General features: G+C 45.0%; 1 protein-coding gene and 1 non-coding gene across 2 annotated transcripts in view; both read left to right on the top strand.

The window, feature by feature from the left end:
- LOC146005773 (uncharacterized) overlaps nt 1-10,960 on the top strand; it is a 58,690-nt gene extending 47,730 nt beyond the window's left edge. The window contains exon 2 of the mRNA XM_083145197.1: nt 9,873-10,960. Within this exon, the coding sequence (XP_083001323.1) occupies nt 9,873-10,960 (1,088 nt within the window). The remainder of the gene's footprint in view (nt 1-9,872) is intronic.
- On the top strand, nt 8,911-9,101 carry LOC146006109 (U2 spliceosomal RNA). The gene has a single exon (XR_014444105.1). It is a non-coding gene; the product is annotated as a U2 spliceosomal RNA (small nuclear RNA).
- Nucleotides 10,961-16,131: the final 5,171 nt, after the last annotated feature.

Below are 16,131 nucleotides of genomic sequence, written 5' to 3'. Positions count from 1 at the left end.
TATCAGTGGTCATCCATTTTATTTCACTGACTGGCCTGTGGGCCAATCAGAATATGGGGGCGTTGCTTCACTGGTGTCGTGGGTGGAGTTATGCTCCGTCAACCAGGAAATAGCAAAACAAAACTAGTAGTTTGAGCTTGACATTGATGGTGTGAAACCATCTGGTTCTCCCCCATCGATGTAAAAACTATTGAACATCGACCATAACCCATCAATGGTTTATAAACATCGATGGCCGATGGCCGATGGCCATCGGCCATCCCTAATGAGAATTGCATCAACCAATCAGATGGTCTAATTTCCAAACTAATTTGCATAAGGAATTTATTTGCTCTCCATAACTTAATTAGGTCCTTCCTAACCCTAGTCTAATTGAAAACCTACACAAACAGCCAAAGATGGTTGTTATCAAGAACATTCTTGACCAATTGGCTTCCTGGTTGAAGACTATTGCATGATGGTCTCATCAAAAGTAGTAAAATTGAAAACTGTTGATTGACAGTACATATACCAATCGGAATGGATTGTTTTGAATGAGTATTAATGATGGCCATTGTTGCCTTTGCAATCGATGTTGTTACATATCAGTGGTCATCCATTGTATTTCACTGACAGGCCTGTGGGCCAATCAGAATATGGGGACGGGGCTTCACTGGTGTCATGGGTGGAGTTATGCTCCGTCAACCAGGAAATAGCAAAACAAAACTAGTCGTTTTAACTTGACATTGATGGTGTGAAACCATCTGGTTCTCCCCCATCGATGTCAAAACTATTGAACATCGACCATAACCCATCGATGCTTTATAAACATCGATGGCCGATGGCCATCCCTAATGAGAATTGCATCAACCAATCAGATGGTCTAATTTCCAAACTAATTTGCATAAGAAATTTATTTGCTCTCCATAACTTACTTAGGTCCTTCCTAACCCTAGTCTAATTGAAAACCTACACAACCAGCCAAAGATCGTTGTTAACAAGAACATTTTTGACCAATTGTCTTCCTGGTTGAAGACTATTGCATGATGGTCCCATCAAAAGTAGTAAAATTGAAAACTGTTGATTGACAGTACATATACCAATCGGAATGGATTGTTTTGAATGAGTATTCATGATGGCCATTGTTGCCTTTGCCATCGATGTTGTTACATATCAGTGGTCATCCATTGTATTTCACTGACTGGCCTGTGGGCCAATCAGAATATGGGGGCGGGGCTTCACTGGTGTCGTGGGTGGAGCTATGCTCCGTGTCCCAGGAAATAGCAAAACAAAACTAGTAGTTTGAGCTTGACATTGATGGTGTGAAACCATCTGGTTCTCCCCCATCGATGTCAAAACTATTGAACATCGACCATAACCCATCGATGGTTTATAACCATCGATGGCCGATGGCCATCCCTAATGAGAATTGCATCAACCAATCAGATGGTCTAATTTCCAAACTAATTTGCATAAGGAATTTATTTGCTCTCCATAACTTACTTAGGTCCTTCCTTACCCTAGTCTAATTGAAAACCTATAAAACCAGCCAAAGATGGTTGATGAGAAGAACATTCTTGACCAATTGGCCTCCTGGTTGAAGACTATTGCATGATGGTCCCATCAAAAGTAGTAAAATAGAAAACTGTTGACTGACAATACATAAACCAATCGTAATGGATTGTTTTGAATGAGTATTAATGATGGCCATTGTTGCCTTTGCCATCGATGTTGTTACATATCAGTGGACATCCAATGTATTTCACTGACTGGCCAGTGGGCCAATCAGAATATGGGGGTGGGGCTTCACTGGTGTCGTGGGTGGAGCTATGCTCTGTGTCCCAGGAAATAGCAAAACAAAACTAGTAGTTTGAGCTTGACATTGATGGTGTGAAACCATCTGGTTCTCCCCCATCGATGTCAAAACTATTGAACATCGACCATAACACATCGATGGTTTATAAACATCGATGGCCGATGGCCATCCCTAATGAGAATTGCATCAACCAATCAGATGGTCTAATTTCCAAACTAATTTGCATAAGGAATTTATTTGCTCTCCATAACTTACTTAGGTCCTTCCTCACCCTAGTCTAATTGAAAACATACACAACCAGACAAAGATGGTTGTTAACAAGAACATTCTTGACCAATTAGCTTCCTGGTTGAAGACTATTGCATGATGGTCCCATTAAAAGTAGTAAAATAGAAAACTGTTGACTGACAGTACATAAACCAATCGGAATGGATTGTTTTGAATGAGTATTAATGATGGCCATTGTTGCCTTTGCCATCGATGTTGTTACATATCAGTGGTCATCCATTGTATTTCACTAACTGGCCTGTGGGCCAATCAGAATATGGGGGCGGGGCTTCACTGGTGTCGTGGGTGGAGTTATGCTCCGTCAATCAGGAAATAGCAAAACAAAACTAGTCGTTTGAGCTTGACATTGATGGTGTGAAACCATCTGGTTTTCCCCCATCGATGTCAAAACTATTGAACATCGACCATAACCCATCGATGGTTTATAAACATCGATGGCCGATGGCCATCCCTAATGAGAATTGCATCAACCAATCAGATGGTCTAATTGCCAAACTAATTTGCATAAGGAATTTATTTGCTCTCCATAACTTACTTAGGTCCTTCCTTACCCTAGTCTAATTGAAAACCTATAAAACCAGCCAAAGATGGTTGATGAGAAGAACATTCTTGACCAATTGGCCTCCTGGTTGAAGACTATTGCATGATGGTCCCATCAAAAGTAGTAAAATAGAAAACTGTTGACTGACAATACATAAACCAATCGTAATGGATTGTTTTGAATGAGTATTAATGATGGCCATTGTTGCCTTTGCCATCGATGTTGTTACATATCAGTGGACATCCAATGTATTTCACTGACTGGCCAGTGGGCCAATCAGAATATGGGGGTGGGGCTTCACTGTTGTTGTGGGTGGAGCTATGCTCCGTGTCCCAGGAAATAGCAAAACAAAACTAGTAGTTTGAGCTTGACATTGATGGTGTGAAACCATCTGGTTCTCCCCCATCGATGTCTAAACTATTAAACATCGACCATAACCCATCGATGGTTTAGAAACATCGATGGCCGATGGCCATCCCTAATGAGAATTGCATCAACCAATCAGATGGTCAAATTTCCAAACTAATTTGCATAAGGAATTTATTTGCTCTCCATAACTTACTTAGGTCCTTCCTTACCCTAGTCTAATTGAAAACCTATAAAACCAGCCAAAGATGGTTGTTAACAAGAACATTCTTGACCAATTGGCTTCCTGGTTGAGGACTATTGCAGGAGGGTCCCATCAAAAGTAGTAAAATAGAAAGCTGTTGACTGACAATACATAAACCAATCGGAATGGATTGTTTTGAATGAGTATTAATGATGGCCATTGTTGCCTTTGCCATCGATGTTGTTACATATCAGTGGTCATCCATTGTATTTCACTGACAGGCCTTTGGGCCAATCATAATATGGGGGTGGGGCTATGCTCCGTGTCTCAGGAAATAGCAAAACAAAACTAGTAGTTTGAGCTTGACATTGATGGTGTGAAACCATCTGGTTCTCCCCCATCGATGTCAAAACTATTGACAATCGACCATAACCAATCGATGGTTTATAAACATCGATGGCCGATGGCCATCCCTAATGAGAATTGCATCAAATAATCAGATGGTCTAATTTCCAAACTAATTTGTATAAGGAATTTATTTGCTCTCCATAACTTACTTAGGTCCTTCCTCACCCTAGTCTAATAGAAAACCTACAAAACCAGCCAAAGATGGTTGATAACAAGAACATTCTTGACCAAGTAGCTTCCTGGTTGAAGACTATTGCAGGAGGGTCCCATCAAAAGTAGTAAAATAGAAAGCTGTTGACTGACAATACATAAACCAATCGGAATGGATTGTTTTGAATGAGTATTAATGATGGCCATTGTTGCCTTTGCCATCGATGTTGTTACATATCAGTGGTCATCCATTGTATTTCACTGACAGGCCTTTGGGCCAATCATAATATGGGGGTGGGGCTATGCTCCGTGTCTCAGGAAATAGCAAAACAAAACTAGTAGTTTGAGCTTGACATTGATGGTGTGAAACCATCTGGTTCTCCCCCATCGATGTCAAAACTATTGACAATCGACCATAACCAATCGATGGTTTATAAACATCGATGGCCGATGGCCATCCCTAATGAGAATTGCATCAAATAATCAGATGGTCTAATTTCCAAACTAATTTGTATAAGGAATTTATTTGCTCTCCATAACTTACTTAGGTCCTTCCTCACCCTAGTCTAATAGAAAACCTACAAAACCAGCCAAAGATGGTTGATAACAAGAACATTCTTGACCAAGTAGCTTCCTGGTTGAAGACTATTGCATGATGGTCCCATCAAAAGTAGTAAAATAGAGAATTGTTGACTGACAGTACATAAACCAATTGGAATGGATTGTTTTGAATGAGTATTAATGATAGCCCATGTTGCTTTTGCCATCGATGTTGTTACATATCAGTTGTCATCCATTTTATTTCACTGACTGGCCTGTGGGCCAATCAGAATATGGGGGCGTTGCTTCACTGGTGTCGTGGGTGGAGTTATGCTCCGTCAACCAGGAAATAGCAAAACAAAACTAGTAGTTTGAGCTTGACATTGATGGTGTGAAACCATCTGGTTCTCCCCCATCGATGTCAAAACTATTGAACATCGACCATAACCCATCAATGGTTTATAAACATCGATGGCCGATGGCCGATGGCCATCCCTAATGAGAATTGCATCAACCAATCAGATGGTCTAATTTCCAAACTAATTTGCATAAGGAATTTATTTGCTCTCCATAACTTAATTAGGTCCTTCCTAACCCTAGTCTAATTGAAAACCTACACAACCAGCCAAAGATGGTTGTTATCAAGAACATTCTTGACCAATTTGCTTCCTGGTTGAAGACTATTGCATGATGGTCCCATCAAAAGTAGTAAAATTGAAAACTGTTGATTGACAGTACATATACCAATCGGAATGGATTGTTTTGAATGAGTATTAATGATGGCCATTGTTGCCTTTGCAATCGATGTTGTTACATATCAGTGGTCATCCATTGTATTTCACTGACTGGCCTGTGGGCCAATCAGAATATGGGGGCGGGGCTTCACTGGTGTCGTGGGTGGAGCTATGCTCCGTGTCCCAGGAAATAGCAAAACAAAACTAGTAGTTTGAGCTTGACATTGATGGTGTGAAACCATCTGGTTCTCCCCCATCGATGTCAAAACTATTGAACATCGACCATAACCCATCGATGGTTTATAACCATCGATGGCCGATGGCCATCCCTAATGAGAATTGCATCAACCAATCAGATGGTCTAATTTCCAAACTAATTTGCATAAGGAATTTATTTGCTCTCCATAACTTAATTAGGTCCTTCCTAACCCTAGTCTAATTGAAAACCTACACAACCAGCCAAAGATGGTTGTTATCAAGAACATTCTTGACCAATTGGCTTCCTGGTTGAAGACTATTGTATGATGGTCCCATCAAAAGTAGTAAAATTGAAAACTGTTGATTGACAGTACATATACCAATCGGAATGGATTGTTTTGAATGAGTATTAATGATGGCCATTGTTGCCTTTGCAATCGATGTTGTTACATATCAGTGGTCATCCATTGTATTTCACTGACAGGCCTGTGGGCCAATCAGAATATGGGGACGGGGCTTCACTGGTGTCGTGGGTGGAGTTATGCTCCGTCAACCAGGAAATAGCAAAACAAAACTAGTCGTTTTAACTTGACATTGATGGTGTGAAACCATCTGGTTCTCCCCCATCGATGTCAAAACTATTGAACATCGACCATAACCCATCGATGGTTTATAAACATCGATGGCCGATGGCCATCCCTAATGAGAATTGCATCAACCAATCAGATGGTCTAATTTCCAAACTAATTTGCATAAGAAATTTATTTGCTCTCCATAACTTACTTAGGTCCTTCCTAACCCTAGTCTAATTGAAAACCTACACAACCAGCCAAAGATCGTTGTTAACAAGAACATTCTTGACCAATTGGCTTCCTGGTTGAAGACTATTGCATGATGGTCCCATCAAAAGTAGTAAAATTGAAAACTGTTGATTGACAGTACATATACCAATCGGAATGGATTGTTTTGAATGAGTATTCATGATGGCCATTGTTGCCTTTGCCATCGATGTTGTTACATATCAGTGGTCATCCATTGTATTTCACTGACTGGCCTGTGGGCCAATCAGAATATGGGGGCGGGGCTTCACTGGTGTCGTGGGTGGAGCTATGCTCCGTGTCCCAGGAAATAGCAAAACAAAACTAGTAGTTTGAGCTTGACATTGATGGTGTGAAACCATCTGGTTCTCCCCCATCGATGTCAAAACTATTGAACATCGACCATAACCCATCGATGGTTTATAACCATCGATGGCCGATGGCCATCCCTAATGAGAATTGCATCAACCAATCAGATGGTCTAATTTCCAAACTAATTTGCATAAGAAATTTATTTGCTCTCCATAACTTACTTAGATCCTTCCTAACCCTAGTCTAATTGAAAACCTATAAAACCAGCCAAAGATGGTTGATGAGAAGAACATTCTTGACCAATTGGCTTCCTGGTTGAAGACTATTGCATGATGGTCCCATCAAAAGTAGTAAAATAGAAAACTGTTGACTGACAATACATAAACCAATCGGAATGGATTGTTTTGAATGAGTATTAATGATGTCCATTGTTGCCTTTGCCATCAATGTTTTTACATATCAGTGGTCATCCATTTTATTTGACTGACTAGCCTGTGGGCCAATCAAAATATGGGGGCGGGGCTTCACTGGTGTCGTGGGTGGAGCTATGCTCCGTGTCCCAGGAAATAGCAAAACAAAACTAGTAGTTTGAGCTTGACATTGATGGTGTGAAACCATCTGGTACTCCCCCATCGATGTCAAAACTATTGAACATCTACCATAACCCATCGATGGTTTGTAAACATCGATGGTTTGTAAACATCGATGACCGATGGCCATCCCTAATGAGAATTGCATCAACTAATCAGATGGTCTAATTTCCAAACTAATTTGTATAAGGAATTTATTTGCTCTCCATAACTTACTTAGGTCCTTCCTCACCCTAGTCTAATAGAAAACCTACAAAACCAGCCAAAGATGGTTGATAACTAGAACATTCTTGACCAATTGGCTTCCTGGTTGAAGACTATTGCATGATGGTCCCATTAAAATTGAAAACTGTTGGCTGACAGTGCATAAACCAATCGGAATGGACTGTTTTGAATGAGTATTAATGATGGCCATTGTTGCCTTTGCCATCGATGTTGTTACATATCAGTGGTTATCCATTCTATTTCACTGACTGGCCTGTGGGCCAATCAGAATATGGGGGTGGGGCTTCACTGGTGTCGTGGGTGGAGCTATGCTCCGTGTCCCAGGAAATAGCAAAACAAAACTAGTAGTTTGAGCTTGACATTGATGGTGTGAAACCATCTGGTTCTCCCCCATCGATGTCAAAACTATTGAACATCGACCATTACCCATCGATGGTTTATAAACATCGATGGCCGATGGCCGATGGCCGATGGCCATCCCTAATGAGAATTGCATCAACCAATCAGATGGTCTAATTTCCAAACTAATTTGCATAAGAAATTTATTTGCTCTCCACAACTTACTTAGGTCCTTCCTCACCCTAGTCTAATTGAAAACCTACAAAAACAGCCAAAGATGGTTGATAACAAGAACATTCTTGACCAAGTGGCTTCCTGGTTGAAGACTATTGCATGATGGTCCCATCAAAAGTAGTAAAATTGAAAACAGTTGATTGACAGTACATATACCAATCGAAATGTATTGTTTTGAATGAGTATTCATGATGGCCATTGTTGCCTTTGCCATCAATGTTTTTACATATCAGTGGTCATCCATTGTATTTGACTGACTAGCCTGTGGGCCAATCAGAATATGGTGGAGGGGCTTCACTGGTGTCGTGGGTGGAGCTATGCTCCGTGTCCCAGGAAATAGCAAAACAAAACTAGTAGTTTGAGCTTGACATTGATGGTGTGAAACCATCTGGTTCTCCCCCATCGATGTCAAAACTATTGAACATCGACCATTACCCATCGATGGTTTATAAACATCGATGGCCGATGGCCATCCCTAATGAGAATTGCATCAACCAATCAGATGGTCTAATTTCCAAACTAATTTGCATAAGAAATTTATTTGCTCTCCACAACTTACTTAGGTCCTTCCTCACCCTAGTCTAATTGAAAACCTACAAAAACAGCCAAAGATGGTTGATAACAAGAACATTCTTGACCAAGTGGCTTCCTGGTTGAAGACTATTGCATGATGGTCCCATCAAAAGTAGTAAAATTGAAAACAGTTGATTGACAGTACATATACCAATCGAAATGTATTGTTTTGAATGAGTATTCATGATGGCCATTGTTGCCTTTGCCATCAATGTTTTTACATATCAGTGGTCATCCATTGTATTTGACTGACTAGCCTGTGGGCCAATCAGAATATGGTGGAGGGGCTTCACTGGTGTCGTGGGTGGAGCTATGCTCCGTGTCCCAGGAAATAGCAAAACAAAACTAGTAGTTTGAGCTTGACATTGATCTGGTTCTCCCCCATCAATGTCAAAACTATTGAACATCGACCATAACACATCGATGGTTGATGGCAATCCCTAATGAGAATTGCATCAACCAATCAGATGGTCTAATTTCCAAACTAATTTGCATAAGGAATTTATTTGCTCTCCATAACTTACTTAGGTCCTTCCTCACCCTAGTCTAATAGAAAACCTACAAAACCAGCCAAAGATGGTTGATAACAAGAACATTCTTGACCAATTGGCTTCCTGGTCTTCTCGGCTTTTTGGCTAAGATCAAGTGTAGTATCTGTTCTTATCAGTTTATATTGAGAGGCAGCTCTGCTCCTTGTTTCTTGGACCGACAACGGTCCTTCTCAGGGCTACCGCTGCCAGGCCGAGAAGAGTGAATTGAGCGGAGACTGCGAGGAGGAGACTGAGGCTCAACCTTGCTCTGCTGCCCTCCGAAGCGACTGCCGACCCCTCCTCCTCTCGATGCTGAGGAAGAAGCTCCGCCCCCGACTGCGAGGAGTAGAGGATTTCGCCTGAAGAGGAGATCAACGCACCCTAGCCACCTGGGAGAGGCAGACTTGTTTGCTCTGCCCTCTCGAAGCCTTGCAGCACTCCCGAGCTGCCTAGGAGGGTCAGACTTTTCTGCTCTGCCCTCTGAAGCCTCCGCCGCCTCCGTGGAGGGTTAGACTTGCTTTGCTCTGCCCTCTGAAGCCGTGCATCGCTCTCTAGCCTCCTTGGAGGGTTAGACTTGTGTTGCTCTGCCCTCTGAAGCATCCCCTTCATCTCCTCCTCTCGTCGCCGGAGAAGACCCTTTGCCTCGACTTCAGCTGCCCCGAGAAGCCGGAAGGATGGCCACCGCCTCCACTTCGGCCCCCCTCGCTGGGAGGAAGCCCGGGAAGAAGGGTAAGTCACCGGCCGAATGTCCGACCAGATTGGCCGGCCCTAGCTCCACTGCCCCTTCTGTGACACCACCGACGGTGCCCGTCCAGGACCATTCCAAAGGCGTCCCAGCCCTGGAGCCCTGGATGAGGCAGACCGTGGTGATGAAGCTAAAGGAGTTAGATGGCCAGGTGCCGGACATGACAGTTGAATACTTCGGCAAGAAGATGGTCCTGGAGCAAGGATTCTCTGCCCCTGAAATGCTCAGCGTCCAGAGCTTCTTCAGAGGCATCTTCTACGCCACCTTTGCCTCCATCGCAATCTGCAAGAGGTATTGGGAAGCGGTGAAAGCGGCGAAGCCTGAGTCCCCTCTCTCTCGCTTTGTGGGCAACTGCCCTATCCAAAGAGAGGAGAGGCGGGTGACGGTTTCAATGCGAAGCCCACACACAAACATCAAGGACATCGTCACTTTTCTCAGCAGATCCTGCACCGTCATAAAGGACCCCACAAGGATCCTTTACGAGAATGGACTCTGGACTGGAAAGTGGTCGGTGATTGTCAGGCTGCACAAGGACACTTCGTGCCCAGATGGAGTCAAGCACCTCAGACCGTGCTTCTCCCTGGTGGGAACTGCAGGACTTATCCACTACGTGGACCAGCCACGCACTTGTCGTAAGTGTGATGGAAAGGACCACTTTGGGAAGGAATGCAAGGTCCTGGCTTGCAGGATTTGTCGACTGGCCGGTCACGAGACAAAGGACTGCCCCACGAAGAGAACCTGCAACCTGTGTGGCTCAGTGGATCATGTCTACAAGGACTGTCCAAGTAGAGCAAGATCCTACGCCGCAGCAGCATCGGGTGTGATCGTCCCTCCCAAGGTGCCACCCACACCAGTGCAGAGGAAGAAGGTTCCGCAAAACCAAGGTGGTAAGAAACCTTCCCCCACCATTCCTTACCCTCCTCCCCTCCCTCCCTCTGTGACAGCTACTCCCATCCCGGCTGCTCGCACCACCCCTCCTCCCTCACCCTCCCGACCTGTGATCCAACCCACCCTTCTTCCCACCACCCCCTCTCGCCCCCTCCCTGTCCCTCTCCTCTCCGAGGAAGAGTTTCCACCACTTGCCCATGCAGGAAATGTACAGCCGAGAAGGAAGAGGAAGGAGTTAGACAGCCCAGCTGCTGACCCAGAATCTTCCAAGAAAGCGGCAGTCGAATCGGTCGAGCCAGACCAGGACTCCCTCACCCTCGAGGAGGAGATGGAGGCATATGCAGAGGTCTTCGAGGAGAGTGGGGTGCCTGAGCTTGACAGCCTCAACAACATCGACCAACTGCTCAACAACATCGAGACACCCCAGCAGGGAGATCCGGTGGCCGACCCAGAGGAAGCACCTCCCGATGGGAGTGGTAAAGTATACGTATCGCCACAGTAACCTTTTTCTCTTAACAAATGGTAGCTTTTAATCTTTTTACCATTAATGTAAGGAGCATTAAGGACAAGAACAGACGTAAAACTATTTTTTCCTTTCTTGACATTCAGAAATGTGATGTGTATATGTTGCAGGAATGCTCTCTCCCTTTCTCCAGGTCCTACAGGCACCTGGCCCGGCAGTGGTCCCATGGTCCGTCCTACTGGTCCGGTGGAGGTGAGTGTAAGTCTGCAGGGGTAGCCATTCTTATTAGGGGCAGCCTCTTCACGTTAGATTCTGTTCAGGAGTTTGTCTGCGGCAGATTGCTCGTCGTAGATGGGTCCTGGGCAGGTGAGCCTATCAGGCTAATCTGCGTGTATGCTTCACCCTTTAAGAATGAGCGTTTGGAATTATTCCAGACCCTGCGGACCCAGCTCGCCACCACCAGGGCTGTAGTGATGGCCGGGGACTTCAACTGCCCGATTGAAGGGGATGGTCGAAGCACCTGCAACTCTGCGAAGCTGGACATCACGTCCAACCTGCTCAGGGAAATGGTGGCCGAAGCATCACTGCGGGACGCTGTGGGCTCCATGGGGGCTGGCTCCGTGAATTTCACGTGGAGCCGCCCCGATGGCTCCGTGCGTTCCCGCATTGACTTTGTGTTCACATCCCGGGCAGTGCAGCAGGTTAGACATTCTATGGTTCCCTGCTTCTTCTCTGACCACAGGGCCATTCTCTTCCAAGGGGTTCTGGGCCATGGTTTTCCATCTGGCCCAGGCTCCTGGAAGTTGAATTGTGCCTTACTGGAAAGGGAGGAAGTACTGGCTGAGCTTAAGGATGCCTACATCACATGGAAGAATGACAAATGTTACTTTGACTGTATGTCTGATTGGTGGGAATATGCCAAATCTAACATCCGCAGTTTCTTTCAGGCTAAAGGGCGTATCCAGGCATGCGACCGTAAGAGGAACCTCAGAAAAACCAAAAAGAGCCTGAAAAGGCAATTTGAGGAGGAGTCCAGACGTATCGTCTTCCGTTCCAAGGTGGAGAATCTGGAGAAGGGTGAGAAGTGTACTTCTTTCTTTTTCAGGAAACTCCACTCTGGCCATACGCCCCTGACAGAGCTGCGTGATGAGAATGGCATCCCCAGACAGGGGAAGGAGGGCGTGATGAAGGTCGTTTGCGACTACTACAGCGACCTCTACTCCCCTAAGACTACAGACACCGATGAGGCGGATAAGTTCCTGTCAGGTATCACTAACACTATTGATCCTGCAGGTAAATCAGCCATGGACACTCCCCTGGCGTTGGAGGAGGTGCTCTCTGCCGCTAAATCCTTTAGGCAGGGCAGGACTCCGGGCGGTGATGGTCTCCCAGCAGAGCTTTATGTCGCGCTGTGGGATCTCATTGGCCCGGACCTGCTCGAGCTGTACGAGGAGATGGTGGTGGAGGGCAAAATGCCTCCTTCGCTGAGGGAAGGAATGATCACGATCTTGTATAAGCGTAAGGGGGAGAGATGTGACCTGAAAAACTGGCGTCCCATCTCTCTTCTGAACGTGGATTACAAGATCCTCGCCAAGGTACTGGCCAACCGGCTGAAGGCTGTCATTGGGCAGATCGTTCATCCAGACCAAACCTGCGCCATTCCCGGCCGCAGAATCGCAGACAGCCTTGCCCTCCTCAGAGACACGGTCCATTACGTGAAAGACCGTAATGTGTGCACAGCCCTGATCAGTCTTGATCAGGAAAAGGCCTTTGACCGTGTCTCCCATGAGCTGATGGGCAAGGTACTGCGTAAATTTGGTCTTGGTGAGCTGTTCTGTTCTTATGTTAACCTGATGTACCTTGACATTTACAGCTCGGTGCTGGTGAACGGCTGGAAGACTGACCCCTTCTCTGTCATGTCTGGGGTCAGACAACGCTGCCCTCTTTCACCTCTTCTTTTTGTTTGTGTTATAGAGCTCTTCGCTGTATCCATCAGGCAAAATCAAGAGATCAGAGGGATCACCGCACCGGGTCCAGACCAGCCAGAGGCCAAGTGTTCGCTGTACATGGATGACGTCACTGTGTTCTGCGCAGACCAGATATCAGTGACAGCTCTCGTCCAGACCTGCGAGGACTTCGGCCGTGCTTCAGGAGCAAAGGTTAACCTTGGAAAGTCAGAGGCTATGCTCTTCGGAAAGTGGCACCTGTCATCCTCCGCCCCATTTCCCTTCACGGTAAAGCCAGACCTCATCAAGATCCTTGGTGTCTGGTTCGGAGGAGATGGAGCGGCCCTGAAGTGCTGGGATGAAAGACTTGCGACAATGCGTCAGAAATTGGGATTGTGGAGTCTCAGAGACCTTACCATCGAAGGGAAAACACTTGTGCTGCGGAATGAGATTCTTCCTGTTCTTCAGTACACCGCCCAGGCCTGGCCTGGCCACCTCTGGCGGCGATCTGCAAGGCCATCACACGGGCTTTTTTCCACTTCATCTGGGGCTCCAAAATGGACAGAGTCAAGCGGATTGTTATGTACAAAGATCCCCTCAAAGGTGGCAAAGGCATTCCAGACATTCCAACTATGCTGAGAACCTTCTTTGCATGTAACTGCATCCGCAGAACTTTGATTGACAATTGTACCGGCTCTGCGGGGAACTCCATGTCCCGCTTCTTCCTCCTACCTATGTGGAGGACCCTTAAATGGGACAAGTGGGACAGTTCCATCCCTTACAACTGGACTACTCCATGGTTCTACCTGGATGTGTCCAAGTTTGTGAGGGAGCACCAACTGGAGGGATTGAAACCCGACTTGTGAAAACCTAAAAATGTCCACAAGCTCATCAGAGCAAAAGACGTCATGGAACCAATTTCAGGGCTCCCTTCAGCAACTGCCAAGTTTGTCTGGGAGTATGTGGCCTCCAAAAGGCTAACAAATAGACACAAAGACATGTCATGGATGGCCATTCAGGGGGGCTTGCCTCACCGGTCATTCATGCACTCCCGAAACTTGTGTAGGTATAGACATTGTCCCTGGTGCTTTGTGCATGAAGAAACCTCCATGCACATCTTCTGGGACTGCACCTATGCACAGTTGTTGTTGGATGCCCTAGAGACTGAATTCAAGGACTCCGTGCCCAGGAACTGTCTTTCATACCTTTCGGTATTGTATGGACTATTCCCGGGCACCCACACATATGGGGCGACCCAGGAAGCCTGGCGCCTTATAAACTGTGTTAAGGACGCTTTGTGGTTTGCCAGAAATCGTCTCATATTGCGGAGGGAGAGAATGTCCGTTCAGGACTGCCGCAGGCTGGTTCACAGCCTGCTCAGAGACTATTCCATTCGGGATAGCCCTGAGGAAGAAGAGGACTAAACCCCTTTTCTTCTGGTCCTTTCCCCTTGTTTGGACTGTTTTATAAGACTTTGGGACCGTGGCCCCTTCCCCCTCACTTCACAATGTCTGTTGTTTTGTTGATGTATTTCTATTTATTGCCCTCCCCTTATATGTGTCTGTCTGGTCAATAAAGCTTCGGGCATGTGATTCCTCCTCCTTCACCCCCTACCCTCCACACCCATAGTCTTGTATACTGGTGTGTAAATGTTACTGTTAGAATGCATAGTGCATAGTATAGTCTATAGTGTAAGTTTATCTTGTACTGTATTTTATAATATGTACTATACTGTTTGCATGTGTACTGTGTTTTGGCTGTGCTGCGACACGGTATATGTGTGATATTTGTTATCGTCTGTTTTTTGCATTCTTTATGTACAATAAAGACCTGCTTTTTCAATCAAAAAATTGGCTTCCTGGTTGAAGACTATTGCATGATGGTCCCATTAAAATTGAAAACTGTTGACTGACAGTACATAAACCAATCGGAATGGATTGTTTTGAATGAGTATTAATGATGGCCATTGTTGCCTTTTCCATCAATGTTTTTACATATCAGTGGTTATCCATTGTATTTGACTGACTAGCCTGTGGGCCAATCAGAATATGGGGGCGGGGGTTCACTGGTGTCGTGGGTGGAGCTATGCTCCGTGTCCCAGGAAATAGCAAAACAAAACAAGTAGTTTGAGCTTGACATTGATGGTGTGAAACCATCTGGTTCTCCCCCATCGATGTCAAAACTATTGAACATCGACCATAACCCATCAATGGTTTATAAACATCGATGGCCGATGGCCATCCCTAATGAGAATCGCATCAAACAATCAGATGGTCTAATTTCCAAACTAATTTGCATAAGGAATTTATTTGCTCTCCATAACTTACTTAGGTCCTTCCTAACCCTAGTCTAATTGAAAACCTATACAACCAGCCAAAGATGGTTGTTAACAAGAACATTCTTGACCAATTGGCTTCCTGGTTGAAGACTATTTCATGATGGTCCCATCAAAAGTAGTAAAATTGAAAACTGTTGATTGACAGTACATATACCAATCGGAATGGATTGTTTTGAATGAGTATTAACGATGGCCATTGTTGCCTTTGCAGTCAATGTTGTTACATATCAGTGGTCATCCATTGTATTTCACTGACTGGCCTGTGGGCCAATCAAAATATGGGGGCGCGGCTTCACTGGTGTCGTGGGTGGAGTTATGCTCCGTCAACCAGGAAATAGCAAAACAAAACTAGTAGTTTGAGCTTGACATTGATGGTGTGAAACCATCTGGTTCTCCCCCATCGATGTCAAAACTATTGAACATCGACCATAACCCATCGATGGTTTATAAACATCGATGGCCGATGGCCATCCCTAATGAGAATTGCATCAACCAATCAGATGGTCTAATTTCCAAACTAATATGTATAAGGAATTTATTTGCTCTCCATAACTTAGTTAGGTCCTTCCTCACCCTAGTCTAATAGAAAACCTACACAACCAGCCAAAGATGGTTGTTAACAAGAACATTCTTGAACAATTGGTTTCCTGGTTGAAGACTATTGCATGATGGTCCCATCAAAAGTAGTAAAATAGAAAACTGATGACTGACAGTACATAAACCAATTGGAATGGATTGTTTTGAATGAGTATTAATGATAGCCCATGTTGCCTTTGCCATCGATGTTGTTACATATCAGTGGTCATCCATTGTATTTGACTGACTGGCTTGTGGGCCAATCAGAATATGGAGGCGGGGCTTCACTGGTGTCGTGGGTGGAGTTATGCGCCGTCAACCAGGAAATAGCAAAACAAAACTAGTCGTTT

This window comes from Crinia signifera, chromosome 5 (assembly GCF_055691185.1).
Source record: "Crinia signifera chromosome 5, ASM5569118v1, whole genome shotgun sequence".
In the NCBI taxonomy this organism is placed as follows: Eukaryota; Metazoa; Chordata; class Amphibia; order Anura; family Myobatrachidae; genus Crinia; species Crinia signifera.
The sequence above is the reverse complement of the archived record's forward strand: the minus strand, read 5'-3'. Positions and strand labels throughout refer to the sequence as shown.